The following is a 23,370-nucleotide window of genomic DNA, read 5'->3' as shown; positions in this document are numbered from 1 at the left end:
TATATATATATATGAGTGAAGAAGAAATAAAGCTTCATTGTGTCGCGTACCTTGGGGCTACCGCAGTTTCATCGAGGGACAAAAGGGACGGGGCCAATGGCGAGAAGTGAGGCGGGTGCGATATTATTACGCGATACGAACAGACCTTTTTTGTCGTTTGCTGTTAAGGGCGTCGCGACAAAAAGGTCCCTTCGTCCGCAGATTGCGGCCGCTAGTATGCGGAAAAACTTAAGAGCTTAAAGCAACCGCCCGGTTGCGTGCGCCTTAACGCAATGCATGTTAAATTTGTGAACTCGCGACGGCGATGTCGGATGACGGATTAACTGAATATCGTATCGTGTTTTAACTAGAGAGTTCTTCTCCTGTCGCGCGCACATTCTTCTTTCCGCGAAAGTTTATCCGTATTATTGGCCCATAAGTAACGTAGCTGCGAGTGCAGCTCCGCCCCGTCGGAGACGTCATTACGCGTCTGAAGCATTGTTCGTTTTCTCCTAGCGACATAAATTAAATCCTACTACTTAGTTAGAAGCGAGGAGCCAATTAAGATGCGCGACAAAGCGCCATTCCATTTGATCCCGCTACTTTCTATCGCAGTCATAAAATTTAATGCAGTGTTGCCATTACGCTTCTATATGCCCGTTCTTAAGTGGTAGTAAAAATTTAGAATGACGTCGCTCTTCGCGGTATAGTATATTATGAAGTACTCCCGCGCGGCGGTACAGCAAAATTCGACGATAATTCTCATTGCTGTAAAAGAAAAAAAAAAAGCAAGAGTCACCATCCGTGCCATAAACAAAATTATTACTGTACGCATCGTGCGCCGTCGGATCGACGATCGACACGGTTTTCGCTTTTTACGATGACGCGGAATCTCGAAAATTCTGCTACTCTTTTCACTCGTTGAGTTTATCAAAGTTGTCGGACAGTGCGCGTTTGCGAAATATTTTTTCGTAGTAGATCCGCGTGTATTTTATTTCGCGAAAGTAATCATAATGAAATATCGCTAAAAATGCGCAGAACTGCAGACATCAGGAACACGAGGGTTGCATGTGTAGCAATAAATACAGCAACTACATATCGACAATGGAAATCAAACAAATTGACCATTCAGTTGCATCAAAGCTATCAGAAAGTTCGGTTAACTTTTTTTAATCAAACGATAAATCGACTGTCCTGCACTGCGAGCGAGCCAACAATTCCGCAAGCCGAACTAGGTCGGCATATTCGGAGATATATTGTATCGCTGCAGGTAAAGGGCGAAAAATCTATTATCAGACACAAAATAAATATTCCAGCAATAACAGAAAGAAGGTCACCTTCACTTTTATTCTCAATATTCCGATGTGATGTTGGGAGATATCAAATTCAGAAATAATAACTTCCCCTCGGTGTCAAATAAAATACAGTATGTACGCCGCGCTCTCCTCGCGAACAAAAAAAAATCCCGCCAGTCGTACGTTCGAAATGGACCTGTCATTTTCGTAATTGCTTTCGCGTGGGCGGAATATAAAATTTACAGCTCTCAGATATCAATGTTCCGTCACACATTATCGCACGGCTGCATAGAATTGAAAACAAAAAGAATACTGCAAGGGCCTGTGCCGGTTTCACTTACACAGCGTTTATTCGCGATCACGAATTTCCCGAAGAGTCAAGAATCTGATATAATTTTATCCTCCCGACTGCCCCGACGCGGCCTCAAGTCCTTGTCGTGCTCTAAGAGTACCCATGGCAATTATCGACCGGTTAATGGAATCCACGAGCACATCCTGATACGAAGTGGTCTTTTACGCCCAGAACTCGATGTGGACACACCACGTTCTAAGATTCAATTAGAAACCAATGGGGTATGCAGCTTACCGTCAGTTCTCAGCTCTCCACCCCCACTGCCTTTCCCTCTCCTCCCTCGTTCGTGCTAGTGAACATTTTCCGAAACCCCATAGAGACACGCGCGTGGAGCCGTTTGATGCCAGATGCTGCCGTGGATATTGGATAAAAGTTTCTCGGTTCGCGGAGGAAATAATTTCACGAGCCGCGCGCACGGCCAGGGCTGCTACCTCTCGCACCCTCTTCCCTCCCGTTACGTTGCGCTCGTCCTTTTGCAGGAACCACCGCACGGCCGCGCTAGCTCGGCGTCCGGAAAGAAACTTACCCGGCGTCAGGTCTTCCCTTCCTCCCTTCTCTGCTATCTTTTGGATTTTCTCGACTTGTCGTGTTTCTCTGTAGACAAAACGCGCAGAGACGCCACCTGGCACTTAACATATATGGAAAAGTCCCGTCTCGTAACTGCACAATGGTGAAACTTTTCGCTACTTTCCTACCGACCGATTAAGAGACGGAGGTATTCGCGAGAAAGCGGATCGATCTGAACCGACGCCCGACTCGCGTGAACAAAACAAAGAAGAAAGTTTTGGACACAGTTTATTTTAGTATCTCGTTTGTATCTGTTTGAATTATCACTTTTCCTTTTGTATCTCGAGGAATACAAACGTACAAGCGGGTTGGAAAATAAATAGCGGCCGACTGAAAAATATTCCAAATTCTTTAACGTCATTCGAAGGAGCGTCGATTGTACTCGTTTCTATCTTCTTTTTCGAACACCGTTGACCGTTTCGAGATATTTCAAAAGATGGCAGAGTTAGTCCCTCTATGTCCACCTTTATGTCCCACCGAGGCATCCTTTATCGAAAAAAACCGCTCTATTCGTTATCGAAGGAGGGATCGAGCGAACAGTAGAAGACCCCAGCGGCATATATTACATTTTTTACTCCATATTTCCACTCTATGAACGTGACCACCGGGGTTGATCGTCGAAAAAGATTTGATAAATACGTTACATCGTCCGGCAATATATATTCGCAGAAATACGTACATTTCGCTGTTGGCAACTTCATCACGGAGTCTTTGAGGACAATTCTCGTTATTGGCGGACAAAAATACGACGGCATAAATGTTTCAACGGGCGTGCGATATCTCGATGTACACTAGCGCGGAGTCGCTATCTTCCTACACTACTGATACGACGTCTGGATGCAAGCACCATGTAATCGAATCTCCAAGACACCATCAGAGCGACCATACCACCTATCCGCAACCCCGTCCTCGTCAATGTGCATTCCGAGCAGCATGTTATTTACTCAATACAATTGTCTTATCATTGATAAGCTTCCGCGATTCCGCGTCGAGTACATGAGGGGAAATCAATAGTACAGAATACGGGAGTGTCTCGTAACTACTGCGTCGATTTAGCGGTGAGGCAATGCAAATGCATGTTGGTAGAATTTAACGCGATAAAAAGAAGCCACGGCTAGCGAGAGTCATCGAAAAAAGAAATAATATGTCAATCAAATATTTCAGTGCGCTTTGTTCACGTGAAAAATCTAATACTTCCCGAAATACAGTGAAACTACGATCTTCCAGTTGCATATATCAAATCCTAAATTTCACGTATAGGTAAGGAAGATAGCGAAATGCAAACAAGATAAAATCAGAATCACTCGTTGATGGCATTCGCTTCTACCCGCTCTGCCTCGCGTTCTAATTAATTTCGATGACATTAAAAATCAGGACTGTTGCACATCGCGCAAAATCGATCGGCGACGCGTTGGTCTCCGATGAACGCGCTGAATTTATATTTAACGTTTACCCGGGCCTTAATTTCAGACGGAGAAAATCATGCTGCGATACGCAAATGTCAACGATCCCGCGATACCACCACCTTCGATGCGCTCGCGATCGATCGCGGATCGCGCTCATCCGAAGCGGCATCGACGAGAATTTCCGATCGCTGTTACGGACAGTTCCTCGATACTACGGTACTCGTTTCAGTTTTTACGTAGCCGATCGGACCGACTATTTTTGTAGCGGATTTGTTTTTGAAGCACGATAAACAGCGCAGGATCGGCCTAGCTAAGTGCTCTCGGCAGCGAGCGGATGTTACTCCGCCGCGGCACTCCGATAATCTACCAGCAACGCTCGAATAAACATTTTTTTTTGCAATCGTTCACGTGGCAGCGAATGCGAGACATGATTATTGAAAAACAAAACACGGTGATGGAACGGTGATTTGGCGCAATACCAATAACACTGTAAGACAAATATTGCCGGGTTCATCGAACGACAATTCATTCTCTCTTGTCCGACGATAATTGAAGCTCTCGTCTCGAAAAGAGATTTGTTCCCGAAATGTCAGACATGACACGCGATGTTTCGTCGGTAATTAATTTCGTGTTAATTAAATTGCAGAAAGAGATGAAATAAAAATGGCCGAAGGGCAACTCTTGAATTATAATCCTTCCGCATTCAACGAAATGTAGGAATACACACAGGCGCACGTTTCGCCGGAGATTTGTTTACGCTGGAGAGCAGGATGCCACCCAAATGTTGATTTATTCTCCCTCATGCGTGTAACGAATCTTTCATAGATTACATCCTGGCACAACGTCGCGTAATCCACTTTTTTAAACGACCGTTCATTTTTGCACCCGCGCCTCGCGTTTCTGTCGCTCGCGTCCGTAGGAAATCATAAAATCGGCGCGTAAATCAATCGCGCGCGTCGCGCGAGAAATGAGAAATAAATTCCGCGGACGCGCGCGTGTCATCAAGATCCAATAATTTCGCGACGATATCCCTTAATTACTTTCCCCGCCGCGTTTACCGAGAGTCCATTCGTCCCTAAAGGCAAGAGCGATGAAGGACGCGGTAAGTAGAGCCCAGGATAGGATGTATTGCGTGTATCCATTCACATCTACACGAACCCCCACACGGTTCTTAGGGGTATCTAACTCTCGAACGTACATTAATCAAGAAGAGATAAAGAGTCGCCTCGGCAACCCTGAACGCCGGACTATATACGTATCCGCAAACAATGCGCGACAAAAGAATTTAATTTCATCGACCGTGATAAAAGGAAGCAGCGCCGCGCAGCTCGCGCGATATTTTATTTACTTACGCCGGCGGAAAGCGATTATCCTTAAACGCCCGCGAGTTTACCCGGCGTTATTCTCGATCGAAAGCGCTTTTCACACGGATTTGCGTGTTCCTCAAATTTCCCGTTCAGGTTTTCCACATCAAGTTGCCCAGCGCGCATAAAACGAAGAAAAAAATAGAAAACAAACTATGTATTATCGCGTATCGCGGAGGGCGGCGACTCCCCGATACAGCAATTATCGCGACGTTATGTTCACCGTATCCGATCAAGATAGAAAATGTAACGGTCAAACGGAGCAGCGGGTTTACGTTAAAAATTTCGCGGGATCGCCGGTAATCGACGTTCGCGGTTGGAAATTTTTGCAAAGCGCGCGCGGCGGGCGCACGCGTGCAAACAATTTCTAGCGAGCGCGTAACGATCGCCCGTTCGGCTAAATTTAATTTCGCGGAAACGGCGTTACGGCCGTCATGCTTTGCTGTGTTTGCTCGCCGCGCGTGCCACATAAAGCATGTAAGAGCGAACTTGATCTCGTAGCAAGCGCGCGCGGAAAGCAATTTCTTTTCATCTCATAAGCGATATCTCGCGTACACCCTGACAGATGCCGCCGGTAGCTGCGCATATCTGCGGTGCTGCGCCTTACGGATTTATGTATCCTCCGTGGAAATTAAATAATGCCGGAGCTGGCGCGCGATTGCAATCAAAGAGCGCGGAGCTTTTACCCGACAGATTTTATACTTACCTTAATCGGTGTTTTTATGTGATAAAAGTGACGATCGCGAACGAAAGAATATTCCGTTACTTTTTCATCGCGAGAGAAAGTGAGAGAACTCAGCAAAGTTCGTAAACGAAATTTTTTCATCCATCACCACTGTATTTACACGATAAATTTTTTTTCTTAATTTAACACATCTCACACGTTCCAAACGGTCGATCTGAATTTTTGCGTTAATCGTTGCGTTGATGACGCAATGATGTCGCTTTTGGCAGCAGACGGAAAATAGAAGACAGCTACATTTCTATATGATACTTAACATATATAAAACATATAATGACTTGATAGATGGCAACTGTTTCTCACCGAGGAATATCGTTTCAACATGAAATCTTCAAATAACATAATCACATTAAGTTACATTAATACACGACTGTGTTGAGAATTCAACAACGCAAAACTTTTAACGAGGGCCAATTTTAGCACGACAAATTATTCCTTATTGTGTGGGGCATTTTTCTTTCATTCGGTATATTTTGATATATTTAGTAATACGGCACTCTCCGAGAATAAGCACGTGGATTTTTATGATATCAGAGTGAAGCGTACTTGGTAGACCGTTCCTAAATCGCCATCGTTTCGTTACATTCTGCATGTGACAAGTTACCTTGTTTTCTGTCAGAATCAGGGACCTACACGCATAATACCCTAATAATAATTAAATTTGTTTAATTAACTGTGTAAAACGTAGAATCGCGTTAATAATTTCTACGAGTTCGAATTGGAACGGCAACGTGTGATATGTCCTCGATTTTCGGTCTGCGAAGTATAAATTATATCCGGTGCGATCGTCTCAGTTTCGGAATACGGGAAAGCTTTTAACCGTCGCGCACGACAAAATATATCGTCGGACGCATCGAGCGGAGCAATCGAATCCGTAATCTGTCGAAAACGAAGAGAGCTCGTACATTTCCCTCCGCAAAGTTGTATGAAATAATTAATCGGTTAACGGATAGCGAGAGATTTGATTAAATTAAGGAGTTACGATGAATCACGGTAAGAGCCGGTTTTGCGAGAGCCGCCGTAGTCTCATCACGCTCGGTATTAGGAAGATTTAAAACGCGCGCACGGCAATATTTCTTGCCGCGGCAATATTTCAATAACGCCCGCATAAAGTATCGCGGTCCGCCGATACAGCCCCTATATTCAAAGGCCCCTATCAGTCCTGCGTCGTGAGCGACATTAAATCCGCGCGCCGATCGAAACGACGCTCTTTTTCGAACGAAAGTCGAGCAGAAAACTTCGTTGTCCGCGGAGATGTCTGCCGCCGACAGAACGTTCATTAATGCCCGTGCCTGCTTGTGATCGCGAGAGAGAGAAGAAAGACGTCGCGACATTGTTATCCACGGTCGGACGGTTTATCGCAAGGTACACCGTCGACATCAATATTGTACATCCGTAATGCGACAAAGCAGTGCGATAAAGAGATTAATGCGACAATGCGAACAAAAAAAAATACAAGACGCATATACAGGGTAGCATCCTCTGCTGCTGGGCGGGTGGTACGCACCGCGTGATAATCAACCACATGACAACATCGCGATCGAAAATTTCATAAACACGAAACCATATGTACGCTTTATTTCGGGAATTCCGCGTACGGGCGAAACTCACTTTGGACAGCAAAATTCAGCACGAATGGTACAAATGATAACACTCGTCGTCGCTGTGTTGGATTCCCGCGGTATCGCGCTGTTTGGAACAAAATGGTAAACTTGTTACCGAGAATGGCGAAAGTTCTCCACACCGGAAAACTGAATGCGTGTGTGTGTGTACAAATTTCAACATTGATAATTCGTATTCAAATCGCGCTATCGAACTTGTCCTAGGGCTGTTTTTCGGCCATTTCGCGGGGAGCGGGCATGTTGTATGAAAAAAATTACTATTTAATTAACTCGCATAACGTGTATGTAACAGCACGAGAATTTAATTCACCGACCGCAATATCGACGTGGTTGCGCGCGTGAAATTATGCCGGCACGGCACCGAGAGAGGAAGAAAGAGAGAGAGAGAGAGAGAAAAGTATTTGAATACGCGCGAATGTGTCGGCAGGTCGCGGACGTTGCCCGCGCAGAGCAACATACGCGGGCAAGGATTAGTTAAACGGTCAATGTTTAACTACGGCCCCGTGTTACGCAACTACAATTTGGCGACTTCGTCCGTGAGAGCAAGACGGCAATAAAATCCACTTTACTAAAAGCACAGCCGAGAGAATTAATTCGGACGGGCTATTACTCTCCAGCCGGATGTCGCGTCATTAACGCCTCACCATGTAACTATGCCGTGCGGCAAATTATTCGCGAAGCTGTCGGCGGCAGTATGAAATAGTTCCGAAACGTATACACTCCATCGTGTCTGCCCGTATTATTATTAATATTATTGTTGTTACTATATCTTCCAGCTCTCGAGGCCTCGCGCCTCTTGATGTAACGTAATTCTCCGTAATGAGACGCCGTACGAGTCGTTCGGCGTAACGGTATTTGCGATTTATCGCGACGGAGTACGCTTAATGAAGCGTAAAATCGCTGAGTGAGTTAAAGCGATCCTGCGCTGACTGCTTTTCTATTCGGCCGCGATTGATGCTGTGTCGAACTGGTCGGTAAGGTAATTAGCGACGAAAAACGGACGCGGAATCGAGAAGAGGCGAAGGTGTGCCGACCGTGCCTTTGTGTGCGCGCGGGAAAAAGGAAGCGCTGCCCATTAGAATGCAGTGTGTTGGTCTGCAATCAGATCAGTGCAGGTTCCTAACTAAGAGGGGATCCAACAATAGCGAAGGATATAAACCTGTGTTGGGACAATTGATATTTTTGCAAATGTATCCGATATTCATCTTGAACGTTTGCGGATTTACAAATACGAACGAGCGCGTATCATTTTCGAAAGTGCTCGTAAAAATCGATCCCTGTTAAATAAATGTCAAAATTTGTGTCATCACGACGGGATAAGTTTCACCTGTCAAGTTAAACGTTGCTGTTCTCGAGTTCTTTCATATTTTTGTTAACAACGAAAAGATCTCAGCGCGATTACTTGAGAGGGGAAAGAATCGAGCGAACAAACGGAGGCTGTTTCTAACCATTCCTAGCTGTGCGACGCATTCGAACGCCAGGCACGTGACTTTGTTACGAGATAATGCTACTTCCGAATTTATACCTAACCTCCGCCTTAGAGACTCCGGTTTCGGATTCCCTAATTAACGAACGTGAGGAGACAAAGCGCGATCGTCGCCAAAGGGAGAGCACGCCGTGTCAAATATAATTATATTCACATATTCCGAATATTATATTATTTTAATACTCGGCCAGAAATTTAGATCGAACGAGAAAATCTGGGAAATTCATATCCCAGGTCTTAACCGTTTTTCTTTTTATTCATATAAAATCAGAAGCGGCAAGATTAAAGCATACCTTCAAAGATCTTTCACGATAGAAACAAATATTAGCGTTAGGAAAGCAAGTTTTTGTTATCTTCCGTTCTTATTTCGCCTTTTGACCCAAAGGTGGATTTAATTTAAGAGACAATTACTGATTAAAAATTGAAAGATGTCTGAAAAGACAAAGATACGCGATATATTATGATACACGCGAGACAAAATTGAGCAAGAAATGATCGTGCTCATTAAATATTAAAATTCGATCGAAACGAGTGCAGAAGGTAAATGTAGCCCCCTTATCGAGGTCCGGATAACAAAGGACTACAGAGGAAATCCCGGACGATGTTAAAAGCGCGCCTAAACGCCCGGCGACAAAAGGTCAAAGGATCGAATATCCAGATAGCCCGCGGTAATTTGAATGCGGTAGTTTGAAATAAAAGGTCACACGAAAGGCAGGACAAAAAGGACCTCTGTGTACAGACGACGTATGGGCGGCTAATGGAAGCCGGAGGAATCATGGAAAGAGGAAGAAGCACGGGACACGCGGGGTGATCAGGGGAAAGAGAAAAGGCGAATAAAGGGGGTGGGAAACGAGAGAAGGGACGGGGTGGATTCGGACGAAGCGACAGAAGAGAAGACTCGATTACACGTCACCAGCAGCCCGGAGCCTATTTGGTCGCAATCGGTTTTTCATTACCAAAAGCCTCGCCCGGCTTTATACCAAATTGTACATTCGGCGACCCTTATAAAACTCATCGAGATCTCGACGGACGGCATTGGAAGCGCGGGTGGGCGGACGCATAATTGATTACCTGGTATATTCCGCGCGTGCTGCCTATAACTTCCGACGGACTCGAAATAAAAGAACGGCGAGAGCCGTTCGAGCGCCGTTCACGTCGAATCCTCGGCTCGCGGAAATGGATTATGTGTCAAAGTTAATGCGCGGTAAATCGACATGCGGATCACATTCACGAGATTCGTGCATTTCTCGCCGGTTTCTTCGCCTGTGATTCTCTGTCGCAGTTTTCTGGAAAAAGGACGTATCTCACACGAGATTGCGATTCTTCTTGTTTTCTTTTTCTTTTCTTTCATTTGAAAATGAGCAATGAGCGTGAGAGCTACTTCGATGCGAGGTAAAAGTACCTGAACAGGTACCTAAGATCATTCATGTCGGTCTTTAAATAGGAATGTTTAATCTTCAAATATAAAATATTTGTATATATTCAATGTATATACATATATTCTGTATTGAAATTTTGAATATCCGTACCAAAACAACGAGAGTTAAGTACGTATCCAGGCATTTTTATTTAAGTATTGTTATCTTACAAACATCAAACGATGCATAAAAGTTCGTGATCGTATTATCATTATTATTATTATTATTACTGTTATTATTATAATAATTTTCTTGTCACTTTGACGTCATTTTGATTTTCTATTTTGTCCGCCCAGGCAACGTAATATCTAAAATCATGACATGAGATGTTCGATGTTTTTAAGACGTCTTAAGGACATCTTATGTGCCGATTTTACACGTTATGTTGTCCGGGTAAATGTATAACCTATAAGCCGCGCTACGTCTGACTCTGCAACAGCATCCCATCATAAGAAGTTATAATGGCTTCGAAGATCAGTATTTCAGGTTAAGTCAATTTCACGAATCCCGAAACTTCTATCGTGACGCGCACAATCATTAGCAATAGCCGAAATTAGATACTAATTATTATACACATACCTGTATTAATTTGTCCATTTGATAGCTCGATTGGCACTTTTAATACTCGATTACACGAGAGAAAATGATACAATTATTGTCGGCAATTAGTACGGCGGACATTAGTTATGGTATCGACAGAATGTCCCGCGTACGCATAGAATATCGCGATTACGAACCGCGGATTATGACGCGACAAACGGCGGTTATTTATTACCGCGAGCACTGATTAACACTTTACAACGATCGTCCAGCACTTTGTTCGACACTCCTATACCCATTTGCATGCGAGATTGCTTCTTAACGAGCAAAAAACCACGAAAATGTTTGACGAAACCACTTTGCTGTGACTTTGTTCCGGCGTGAAATATAATTATAGCCAGATAAAAACTCGGGGGCAATAACAAATTCTCGCGTCCACGCATGCGCAGTACTTTGCTGCTTCCTAATCGTAAGACCCGTAATTCTCCGGTGGTAACAGAGGAGAGTCTTGTTTCTACCAGATACTTTTCATTTATCAGTACAAGTCGGCAGAGAGGCCGACTTTTTGTCTCATTTGGCAGACGAAAGTACATGACCTGCCATCTTCAAGTGACACAATAAAGGCTATAAACGTTCAACGTGCTTCGTTTGAATTGGCTCGGTGCCAATTACGGGTTCGGATCTTTGCTAAGTAAGGTTTGAATCTTGGATAAGTAACTCGTTATCTCTATGATGATTAATTCCAAAGTCTCTACTACGAGTCGCCACCGTCTTCTACTCACATTGAGCTCGTAGGATACGACGCATCAAGCGGACGGATTATATGTGTGTGTATGTTTGTAATCAACAGCTGACCGGTGTTATTTTGGACAGAGACGAGATACGCATAAATTTAATAGTGAAATCACAACCCAGCAATATGTTATTGTCATTTCCTTCTCTATCGTGAAAAACATGTAAAGCAAGGTTTGCCAGAAATCCCTAAATAAGTGAACTTAGAAAGGATGATTCAGAATTGATAAAGGTTTATCGTAAAGATATATAAAGTGTAAAATTATATCAGAAGTGTTACACAAGAAATATGTCAGACTTCGAGAAAAACATGTAAAGCAAGATTTGCTAGAAATCTCTAAATAAGTCAACCTTGAAAGGATGATTGATAATTGATAAAGGTTTATCGTAAAGATATATAAAGTGTAAAATTATATCAGAAGTGTTACACAAGAAATATGTCGGACTTCGAAAATCTAACAATCAAGCAACCCATTAGACGCTTAGAAATCCAGATTAATAATTTTAAAGTCGCTATTCCACATCATGTCGATTTGTTACAACGACACAAGAACAACATTAGAAAGGTACGTGTTTCGTAGTCTACAAACTTTTGCAGTTTTCTTTAATGCTTCTTACAGTTGGACAAACGATTCGGTTTTTTCTTACAGTATCAAGAACAGCGTGATTGGGAACGAATACAAAGAGAACATGCGAATGTCTCTCGAATTATCAAACAGTTAAAAGAATTATTGTATCAAATGGATACTCTCAGAGCACAAGTGCTCGACAATGATATTGAACAATTTGACAAACTAACCGCAAATGCACGAACAAGTATTATGGATGCAATCAAAGAATATTTAGGTAAGAGATATAACATGACGATTCTGGTCGACACAAAAATCAAAATGTTGAAAAATCAGCGTTCATATAACATTATAAACATGCATTTACAGAAATGGAGTTAAATTTGTGGTTAACACCACCGTCGACACCAACAAATACAAGTGAGTTGCCACATCCACTTGCTAATGTCCAATTACAAGTAGAACAGGAAGATTTGCAGCATCAACAAGATTGTTTGCAAGTCTGGAATTCTTTGCAAGGAGATATACAACAGCTGCACGAACTTTTCGTTGAGTTTGACAAGGTTGTAAATGTGAGTGCGTGATTTCATGTAATAAAATTTTAAAATAGAATTAATATTGCTGCTAAATTTGGCTAAAAGAGAAATAATTTAAAAAAAATGATATATATATGTATGAATATGCTGATATATATATATATATATATATATATATATATATATATATATATATATATATATATATCAGCTTAATAAGCTTACTATATACTTTATATATATATGACAACGCACATATATCAGCAAATTTTTTTTTACAAATAGGATCAGAAAGAAATGATAGTTAATACGGAAAATAACATTGAAGAAACCCAGATAAATGTAAGGAAGGGTGCAACATTTTTGGAGAAAGCCTCAAAATATAAAACTGCTGCTTACCCTCTAGCAGGCGCTTTGTTAGGTACATGTATAGGAGGACCTATAGGTTTGATAGCAGGATTGAAAATCGGTGGGCTTACTGCAGCAGGCTGTGGTTTTTTAGGTGAGTTTGGCATGAATTTATTTCAATTCTAAATTGATATAGAATTCGTTAATTCTATGTCCTATATCGGATCAGGATGTGTGAGAAATTATTGTGCAATTAAGTTATGAATATAATAAGCTCAAATAGAAAATAAACATAGTAGACATATTTCTCTCTAGGTTTTACGGGAGGAGCATTGTTGAGGAAGAAACAGATAGATTCACATAAAGTAGAAACGCTTTCTAACGATTCAGTTACCGATGCCACAAATGTTAAAAAATCTGCCTCTTGTCCTGAAAATTTGGAAATGGACAAAAAGCTATTGTGACAGAACGTTACTTCGTCAAAATGTGATATTAGTGTTAAACGTAGAAAGAAATGTAATATTGTGTAATTTTTAATCATTACGATATTTGTACGTTTCATTGTTTTACATTTTTATCTAGTTTTCTTGTTTTTAACATTTTTGGCATCGTACCTATAATTATTTTTTTATTATTATTGGGAAACAATTAAAATAAGTTTGTACAACTGATTCAGACTATATATTTTTCTAAAGTATAGACGGTCTATTTTGCAACGTATTGTGAATTCACCATACTTTGCATATCTTCGTAGAAGTGATCATTTGCAATAAATACACAGCTCGTAAATTCTCGTCGTGCACGGCCATGTTCGAGTTAACGGTAGGTAGATTTTGTTTTACAAAATAATGACGTTAGTATGCCTTTCGCGTGCCTTCTTATCGCTTCAAGCTACTCAATATATGTATCGTGTTTAACGATATTTTTTTGGTAGCAGTGGTAGCCTTGTATATTCGCTTATCTATAAATTACTACGGTCACAGCCATGTATGTTTCCGAGTAAAAGTTAGTAAAACGACACAAGTGCACATGATGCATTGCGTTTGTAAAATAAATGGCTATATCAATTTACGATATTTTTTTATCACGAGGTACTTTACACTTGAAACGGACTAAGTTGAATTATTTGGAAGAAATTACTTTCGACGCTCATCAACATAAGAAATGTACATTGAATAAGATATAATAGCTTTTTATATAAATTGACGAAATTCACGTGCGTAGATAGTTGAAACTACAGATATTTTACTTTCTATAATAAATATGATATTGTAAGAATATGCGATTGTAAGAATCGAGCGAATCGTATGAATCTCTTACATATTATAATTATATACTGGGAATGTGATAATGTGGGAAAATAACACTCGTGAAGAAGTTGAGTTCTCTACAAAAGGCACCCAATACAGTATATTTAGCAAGTAATAAAATACATCGGTGTTAGACACGGTACAATACTGAAATAATCGTGTTATTAAATGTAATATATACATTTCATTCATAATGAAAATACTTAATCTATAGGGACTAAAGAGTGTTCTATATACTTAAAAAAATATTAATAAATATCTAAGAACGTGTGTGTGTGTGTGTAATATTAAGTGACTATCGGCATATCTTCTCTTACAAGGTACTATGTTATTATTAATGTTACTCCAACATCCCTACTTCAAAAGCAACACCAAACACGCATTCAGACTTGTGGAAAATAGAAATTGCTTACTTTCTTTCGCTTAGTCTTACTTTCGAAGATAAGGGATGCTCAACCAGGTGCACCGCCGATGTACGTATGGCATACTCGTGTCATAATTTAAATTCGAGTGAACGCAATTAAATACTTTTGATTGCAAATTATTGTAAATTAATATGATTAAGTTTAATCCATAACACAGAATGCAGGGTGCATCCGACTGTGCCAAAAACTCTTTGCAACATCCTATGATCTACGTTTACGCTTCTAAATACTTAGACTTTTGTCCACGAAATATGAAATAAACAGTTTGGTCACTATCCATAAGGTATACGTACGATACCTTGGCAGACCTTGGCAATAAGGATGGCTAATTAACCGTCTTACTTGGAAGCAGTGTGTAACAATGCAGAATCAGACATATCGGCAATAGTTATTATTTCAATATGACGTTTACTCGAAAGATCCACGGATTCGATCGTAGTTTCTTTTAATCAAGTATATCTCTCCAAAGTTGCTTAATTAATACAAATCATATATTATTGCGTGTGTTTTAATTAATAATAATAATCTGTTATATCTACAAGTGATACTTTCAATTAGCTGTTATTGCAGGCGAAGTGTCACGAGCGATTCTGCATAGTTGAACCAAAACGGATTTGTCGAAAAAAACATTGGAATATGGAGTGTGTGGATTGTCTTAAGGCAAGCTTACCATTTTAATTGATCCTAAGCTGTTCCAAAACATTTATCCACACATGTATCAAAACAACTTTATTCCTTAAACATAATAGTATTCCGTAAAAAGAAATTTGGCTTTCTAGTACAGGCCAGAGTTAGGTTTACATCTACGACGGGTGATAAAAGGTTTTACAAATGACTGACATAAAAAGAATATTATATATATATATATATAATCTGAAAATTTTATATATATATATATATATATATATATATATTTATATTTATATATATTTATATATATTTATATAACTATATCGATTATATTACCTATGTGGCTACGTCGTATAAACCTTTAATATTACATTATATTACAAATTGGTATGTATGTGTGCGCATTGATTTGACATTCCTGAACATGTAGTCCACAGTTAAAACTTAGTGGACGCATCATCGAAATAGCCACCGATAATGGATGGTAGTAAGGAAAATATATATTTTCTGCTATACGAAAAACTGCATCTCTAAAACGATCATATATTTCCCTTAATATAATAAATCGCGAACACAATGTGTGGAGTTGGAATATTACTATTTTATTTTATAACTATGATATAAATAAAAATATAAAATTATCGTAAAAGAGTCACCGGAAATTTATATGGGATTTCCCGCCGCTGTAATCAGGAATGCCAGTGAAAATGAGGATGGCGACCGGTGCATATCGTTTATGGTACTGTAGCATATCCCGACATGCAATCTCTTACATTTGGTAGCACATGTCTATCTAGTGTAGTCTTGAGCACATTTGTGAAATTAATGACAGCATAAGAAAATACAGGTATGCCATTACTTCAGGAGAGTTCTCGGTGAGTTTTACAGGTAACGGCTACACACATCTCACACAGGTCTGTGGATTTCGAAGCGTATCAAAAGATAGATTCACAGACAGATGAGATTCAACTTGGGAGCTGCGAACGCCAGTAGTAAAATTCGGTACCATCTCCGCAGCCTTAGGACAATAACCTACGTTTATGTAATGCGATTACAAGTTCGTAGCTGGGCACACGTGTTAAGCGTAATGCGGCGAATTGCTACCGAATTGCATGCGGCTTGGTATTCTTTCCCGTTACGTCGTTAAACTATCAGTTGCTCAAGGCTGCAAATGTCGCCCTAATGCTACAGTACGCGTGCGACGATATTGCCTCATTGCACCTAACTAAATATGCCACGACGATGTATTACGTTTATCGTGAACGTAACACAAACTTGCGAGCGAATTGATGATACACATTATCGCTTCGTCGCGACTGTTCCCCGTGTCGAGGATTCACAGGTTAATAGACATGTCTTGATCGTAAGATGTGAGATTCGTGTCGGTCGAAGATGCGGGCGTAACTGTTGCCGCCGTCGCGCTGGTCGGTGACTGTAATGGGGTGGAAGTCGTAGGTAGGTGAGACGTAGGGCTCTCCAAGGTTGAATTCCAATGACTTCTCTCGGTACCGTCACCCCCGTCGTCCGACACGATCGAAATATCAGCGATAATGCCGCTTTCTGTAGCAAGAAAGATACACGCGCAATAAGAAAGACTTGTCGCAGACCGATATCTGATGTAAGACTTTCTTAAAATCGATTTACATCGAGACAAAGAGATGTGAAAACTACTGACCGACGCTGCACTGGCTGTTAAGCGTAGTACTGCGATGATGAGGTCGTGGACTCGTATCCAATCCGAGATTGAGTGTGGTGGGAGGACCGCTACTTCCACCGCTGCTCGAGGACGAACTAACGGAGATGACGCTATGCGGCCTCCTGCTGCAACGACTGGAATCCTCCGACATCGACACCGCTATGGAGTTCCTAAATCTGGGTGCTGCGAACAAACCCAAGTTGTTGTCTCAGTATTCGTCGACGTGAAGGAATAAATTTCTTTTCTCGTGAAAAAGGAACACGATCATTGTACTTACTCTTAGAGAGTTGAGCTACACTGATGGAGCGATCATTAATCTGATCCGCACTAGGCCTTATATCTAAACACGGTTTATTCCCAATGCCCATGCTCGACATCTCCGCCAGGCGCACTTCTAAAAAGAACAAAAACGCCGTAAATTATTAATCGTTCTCGGGCGGCTTTACCCGAGAAACGACGAACGAGGCAAAGTTGACGAGCCACCTCTGTTTCGAAGCGCCTGTTTCCACAGAAGATTGCTAAGTTCCTCGGTCCAGGCCTTCTTGATGTCCTCGCTCGCGCACTGGAGCGTGTACGTATCGCCCGGTTTCCGCTTGCGGAACCAGATCTCGAATTTAGTGGGCGAATCCGCTATAACGGCGGTCAGACCGATGTCCGTCGTTTTAATGCTATGTTTGTAGATATAAATGTCAAGATTCTGGAAAAAGGAAACGTGTGCGCATCAGTAACGTCGGATGTGGAAATAAGAAAGCGGCGCGCACGCAGAAGTCTGCACACGCATCCGCGCGCAATCTTACCTTCCTGTCGGGGAATCTTCTCGCTTTACTGAAGAGTATAAGATCTTCGAACAGGAAAACTTGACGCAGGCACTTCTTGCCCTTTCCTTGCCAGACTAAAAACTCGTTTTGCCGCAGTAGTCTGCCTTGTTCTTTTACGTTTACCTACGAAGAAAGATTACATCTTGCGCGACGAACTAGAATATTTACGATGGCCTTTTTGTAGACGCGCAGATTTCGTTTATTCGCGTCTCGCGAGATAAATTCTTGACTCTTTTCTCCCGTTAATTTCTTTGTATTAATAATAATAACAACTTTATCGGCCGGTTATCCCGATAACAATCTGTTAAAGTAGTATAATGCAAAAATGAAAAAAAATTAAAAAATGAACCAATATTGGAATCAATAGGCGAGATAAACAGCATTGTGGCTACGTAGATATGATCGCCTTGCTAATCGTAATGAAACGGGAGACATACGTCACAATCGCGTAGCGAGTCCATCGCCAGGAGGTCGTTTCCGTGCCGCAGCTGAAATCGCACCATCTGCTCGGCGGCCCTTAAATCCGCCTCGCCCTCGACCATCGGTTTCATACCGTCCTCCTTCTCCTCCTTCTCCTCCTTGCCGGACAATTGCTCCGACAGATCCGTGCCGGCCTTAACTAATTGCTGAAGTAACAGAGCGTATTTTCCCATTCGCTGGACCGGCTTCAGCAAGTAACTGGCGAGATCCATTTTATCGCCAAGCTCCAGCTGCTTCTGCTTGAAGAAGCTCGTGCCGTATTCCGCCATGAGCGAGTCCGAATTTGGCTTGTTTTTATTGTACAGAGCGTAGAGGTAAAACTTCTTCTCCTGCGGAGAAACCGATTCTTATCTCTTCTGTGTGCTGAACGTATTATCAATTATCGAGAGCCAATATGATTAGAACACTCACGTGTCTGAGGAAACATTGTCCCACTAGCATGGGCGATTGCTCACACTGCTCCAATTCGCGCAGAAAGTGCTGGCTGTGAAACTCGTATATTTTCTCGACATTCCCGAAAATCACGTTCCTCTGACCTCGGAGCGCCTGCGGTATGTCCTCCCGTACGAGTTCCGGGATGTAGTTCTTCGCGAGAGAAAATTTACATACGTATTACGCGCTCGGCGTGCGGAATGAATATAGTGAGATTACTCGCAAAAGAGTCTAACGACACACGTAGCATAGCAATTACCTCTATTATGTACTCGAGGGATTTCACGTAGTCTCGTTCAGTCTGTATCATCTCCCTCATTATGAGCAGTATTGTTCTGCAAGGTGAAATTCCTCGTTAACGAAGTTGCACACGAATTAGTACGATGGCGAAATTGCGACGGGGAACAATAGATCTCTGCTCTAACGACGGGACGGCGAAATATCAAGCGAGACACGTGTAAGATTCGACGCGTCCCGGCGATAATATATCGCTCCACTTTACCCTCGATTAACTCAACACGTGTGATTTCTACTGTCTTTAATTAACATTATTCGTTCTCCGTGTAATTAATTCGCGTTCCGGACATTTTCACCGAATCAAATCACGCGGGAATGAGATTAAATCTTGATGATGCCCTTCGGTCGGACATTGATTTCGAAATGTTAAAACGCGCGTGGTGACGACACGAGCATACTTTTTCGCCTTCATTCCCGGCGCGATGCTGGCTGATCTGTGCAGGTGCGAATTCACCGGAGGCTTAACCAGCCTTCGCGGTGCCGGGCTTCGCGGCGGTGTCCGCGGCGGCGAGTCCAGCAGTTGCTCGGCGCTCTCTCGAAGCTCGGCGATGTTGTCCAGCACCGGTCGGCCGCTGCTGCTGGCAGACCCGACGCTTTCCATCGGACAAGCGTACGACGCGCTACTGTCGCTGTCGTCCCAGGACGTCCCTGGAATAGACGCGACTCCGACGTAAAGATACCCATATCGCGATCGTTTGCGGAGAAAAATCTCTTCCCGGCACGACAAATTGTTCGTTATCACCGCGACACGGGAAGAATAATTTTGCTGTTGTAGCAAAACGTCGTTGCGACAGTAGTCGAATCTAATTACACAATTGGCAATTGATACTCTTAACAAATCTTTTCGCTGTCGCTATAGTAACAATTTGCTACGCCAGCGAAAAATTTTTCTTCGCGCTCGTAAGGATCATCCCTCGGGATCGAGAAGGATCTTTTACTTTTCGCCAAAGTGTCGTCCCAAGACGTTGACTCGGAAGCGGCGAAGGATCTTCTTCTCGCGGGGCTTCCTGGAGCGGAGGTGGTCCTGGCAATTTCGAGCGCTTCCGCGCACTTGTTCCTAGCGATGCGGCATTGCTCCAGGAGGACCTCGTTACCGAGCTTCTCCGCCAATGCCATCATCTCGGTGAAGTGTTCGGGCGGCAGAGGCGGCCTCGCCATCAGGAATTGCTGGGACCTCCTCTCGCTCGCCATGCGAGCCTCCTGCGCCCACTCGTAGGCGCGATCCTGCAGGAGGCAGCATCTCGATGTGTCCTCCAGGTACTCGCGTCTGTCCTCTAGCCGGGAGCCGAATCCACGCAGGTGTTGTTTCAAGGATCTCGCGAGCTCGCGCAGCCCGCTCGCGCTCGCCGCCTCGGCAAGGTCGCTCCCTTTGTCCAGGTGTCTCTGCAACACGAAAGACGGGAGGGTGCGAGTCAGAATAACGAACGGCGAGTGCGCGCAACGTTCCGATCGTAATCTGAGCACGGACATTAATCCGCGACGAGAAAGAGAGAGAGAGTCGACGGGTCGTCGAGCGGTTTTCCTAACGCTACTCATTACACGGGGTTCGGGGTCCCGTCTGGGAACTTTATCTAGAATTTCATTTGGAAGTTCGCCGTAAGTGCGGGACCATAACGGAAGCCAGTCGAATATTTCATCCGGCGGCTCTCGTAACGAAGGGAGCGCGATAAAGGGACGGCGGGTCGGCCTCTGTCTCCCGATGAGACGGCGATATCCCGGCCTGGAGCTGCGGAACCTCCCGCGGCGTCCGGCGGAGCTCCGTCCCTAACGGAGGGGCCATAAATCGACATATGGGGGTAAATAATGTCGCGATAAGTCGGGGAGGAGCTGGTACACTGCCGCCACTGTCCGACACGGGGCATCAGCACGCTCGCTCGCTCTCGCAGGGAGAAGAAGCTGGTTAACGCGCGCGTTTACACAGAGAGAGGGAGAGAGAGAGGAGCGAGCGCACGCCCGGGTATTATATCCCGACGCGATGATACACGTACTCGCATTCGTGGAAGCGTGAAATCCACTTAGACACGGCTCGGCTACATCCTGGAACACGCGCTCCGATCGAGTGCCCGTGACGAAAGACACTCTCTCTCTCTCTCTCTCTCTTTTGCGTCCCACGATCGGCCGAGATATAATAGCGCGCGATCGACGGAGGGCCGCGCGGATAGGAATCGCGATCCATTCCGTTCCACGCACGGTTACGCGTTAATATCGACGACGTAACGCGTCCACGATAAGTCGTCCGCGACCGAGAGGGATTTCTCCGGGCGGTTTACTTATTAGGTACACGTAATGGCGCGATTAATATGCGATCGAGGACGCGCGGGATAAAATTGGACGTTCGACGGGGGGAAGGGGGAGAACAGAGAGAGAGAGAGAGAGAAAGGAAGGGAAAAGTATTTTACACGTAACACGCGCACTGTTTCGGCTGACGCAGGATACGCGTCATGTTGCATCCCCGATAAAGCGTATCGCGTCTCCCGCGGCGTTGCGAGACACTTTAATATCGTAAGTAGAAAGTGTACGGATGCGTAACCGCCGCTTTAGACGCGCGTTACCACGCTGACGTCGTGAGCGCGCCGAAGAGAAATACGTGCGGTTTGCATATGAATGACTCGCTCGGAGGAGTGACGCGAGGCTATTCGAGAGGCCGCGTTACATTTTATCGCAATCCATTAAACGGTAATCGTATCTGCGACTGGTAAGCTGCGGAAATTGCGAGCGTTAAAGCGATTAAAGGCGACTATGCGTGCGTCGCTTTATTACGTCTTTATGCGTTTTCCAAGAGCAGTCTCAGTCACTTCGCGATCCTATTCAAATAATAATAACGTCTGTATAGACGAAGGAGAGACGAATGCGTCTGCCCGCCTCTTGCTTGGGGACGCATTTTTGCTAATTGATTTTTTCACATCACTCGGCGAAAGAAATGGGTTCATTAAGAATGATAAATGCATACATTGATACCTGGCGAGACAGAGAGATGCGCGTTAATTCTTTCAGGCGACCAGATATTACTCGCTAGACCGGCGATAAATTTTCACATTATATGTGCCCCATAAATTCGCGTATCAAATTGCATTCTTGGGAAATATAATTACGCGGGATGCCTGTGTTTGCTTTTTTACGACCGGCTCTCTCGATCGATCGCGAATGCGGCACGCTTCGGCGAGATATTCTTCGTTCACCCTTACGCGTCCGCTCGACTCACGTGCGCGTGACTGGTTCCCTCAAGAATCTCGAAGTGACAGAACTATTTTTCTCCTCTCCTCACGGTTGAAGCACGAGACACGTGAGGGAAATGCATGACACGAGGCATTATTACGCTAATGGCACTCTGGGGTATTGAGCAGCACGCAGGCGTTATTACTTACGCGTATCGATATAATCTCGCGCTGATCCATTTAGAGGGAAACGAATATCCTCCAGTTAAATTATCATATTTTACTATAACGCGAAGCGATTAAATTTCTTTTTATTTATCGCCAATAACGCGGTAGAATTTGTCTTTGATTTATCGCCGTAACGCGAAGTAGTATAATTTGAAAGCATAATCGATAAAACGGCTTTATTGATATGCAATTAAAAATTCCTTGGATATAATAGTGCGGTAAAGTGACTTCGCATTTATTAGCGCGTGTAATCACACTCAATATATATACTCATGATAGAACATAATGACTAAATTCACGGTCGAGTATATATAATTTGATATCTTCAACCTTTATTTTGATTTATCATCATGCGGCGACATGCGTTCTCGCGAGAGAGAAAAGCGAAAGAGAGAGAGAAGAGCGTCGGTGTTTTCAGCGACGCACACTTGAGATATAAATTCCACGCCGCCCCTCGGCGCGGCTGAAGTCACTGATATAAAATTGGCATACGATCGACGTGGGCTGTCCGTGCAACGCAATTACGAGAGCGCCGTTGCTGCAAACTGGATTCTGCGAGGTGATCGCCGATTAAAATCGTAAATCAACATTCGCGCAGGAACCGCGCGGCGTCGACAATATTTCTGAATCCCCCGTGCGCGCCGCAGTGCCCGTGCAGCACCAATCGAAATATTGAATCTTCTGTCGAAACGGATCGATTTGCCGGTTCGCCCTCCCGATATCATAAGTGGTTTGTAGAACACGTGAAATATTGCTCCGAGGGTCCGTAATGCGTCTCCTTTCTTTCGCCTCGAATCGTTTAATCAGAGGGCCCGTCTCTCGACGCGAGAGATGTAATCCGCACGAGTAGGCGTGCGACCCTCTTACGCTGGATGGACGGCCG

General features: G+C 43.5%; 2 protein-coding genes across 2 annotated transcripts in view; one reads left to right on the top strand and one right to left on the bottom strand.

Annotated features, from left to right (window-relative positions):
- The first annotated feature begins 11,560 nt into the window (after positions 1 to 11,560).
- Positions 11,561 to 14,596, top strand: LOC106748783 (syntaxin-17). The gene is made up of 5 exons (XM_014627646.1): positions 11,561 to 12,129; positions 12,214 to 12,409; positions 12,502 to 12,704; positions 12,954 to 13,170; positions 13,332 to 14,596. The coding sequence occupies exons 1-5, from the start codon at positions 12,001 to 12,003 to the stop codon at positions 13,478 to 13,480; spliced, it is 894 nt and encodes a 297-aa protein (XP_014483132.1). The 5' UTR covers positions 11,561 to 12,000; the 3' UTR covers positions 13,481 to 14,596.
- Positions 14,597 to 15,910: 1,314 nt separating this feature from the next.
- The window catches only part of LOC106748782, a 35,564-nt gene continuing 28,104 nt past the window's right edge, over positions 15,911 to 23,370 (bottom strand). Inside the window, exons 2-11 of the mRNA XM_014627645.1 lie at positions 20,043 to 20,487; positions 19,503 to 19,752; positions 19,067 to 19,142; positions 18,787 to 18,960; positions 18,333 to 18,704; positions 17,875 to 18,018; positions 17,561 to 17,774; positions 17,355 to 17,471; positions 17,057 to 17,260; positions 15,911 to 16,941 (exon numbers count right to left, since the gene is read on the bottom strand). Of these exons, the coding sequence (XP_014483131.1) occupies positions 16,718 to 16,941; positions 17,057 to 17,260; positions 17,355 to 17,471; positions 17,561 to 17,774; positions 17,875 to 18,018; positions 18,333 to 18,704; positions 18,787 to 18,960; positions 19,067 to 19,142; positions 19,503 to 19,752; positions 20,043 to 20,487 (2,220 nt within the window). The 3' untranslated portion in view covers positions 15,911 to 16,717. The remainder of the gene's footprint in view (positions 16,942 to 17,056; positions 17,261 to 17,354; positions 17,472 to 17,560; positions 17,775 to 17,874; positions 18,019 to 18,332; positions 18,705 to 18,786; positions 18,961 to 19,066; positions 19,143 to 19,502; positions 19,753 to 20,042; positions 20,488 to 23,370) is intronic.

Source organism: Dinoponera quadriceps, unplaced genomic scaffold (assembly GCF_001313825.1).
Source record: "Dinoponera quadriceps isolate SergipeBrazil2010 unplaced genomic scaffold, ASM131382v1 scaffold3163, whole genome shotgun sequence".
In the NCBI taxonomy this organism is placed as follows: Eukaryota; Metazoa; Arthropoda; class Insecta; order Hymenoptera; family Formicidae; genus Dinoponera; species Dinoponera quadriceps.
The sequence above is the reverse complement of the archived record's forward strand: the minus strand, read 5'-3'. Positions and strand labels throughout refer to the sequence as shown.

Bases quoted from the DNA above. Each gene is read 5' to 3' on its own strand.
- LOC106748783 (XM_014627646.1), top strand. From the start codon at position 12,001: ATGTCGGACTTCGAAAATCTAACAATCAAGCAACCCATTAGACGCTTA. The intron at 12,705-12,953 runs GTGAGTGCGTGA...TTTTACAAATAG, and splicing joins AGTTTGACAAGGTTGTAAAT to GATCAGAAAGAAATGATAGT. The intron at 13,171-13,331 runs GTGAGTTTGGCA...ATTTCTCTCTAG, and splicing joins AGCAGGCTGTGGTTTTTTAG to GTTTTACGGGAGGAGCATTG.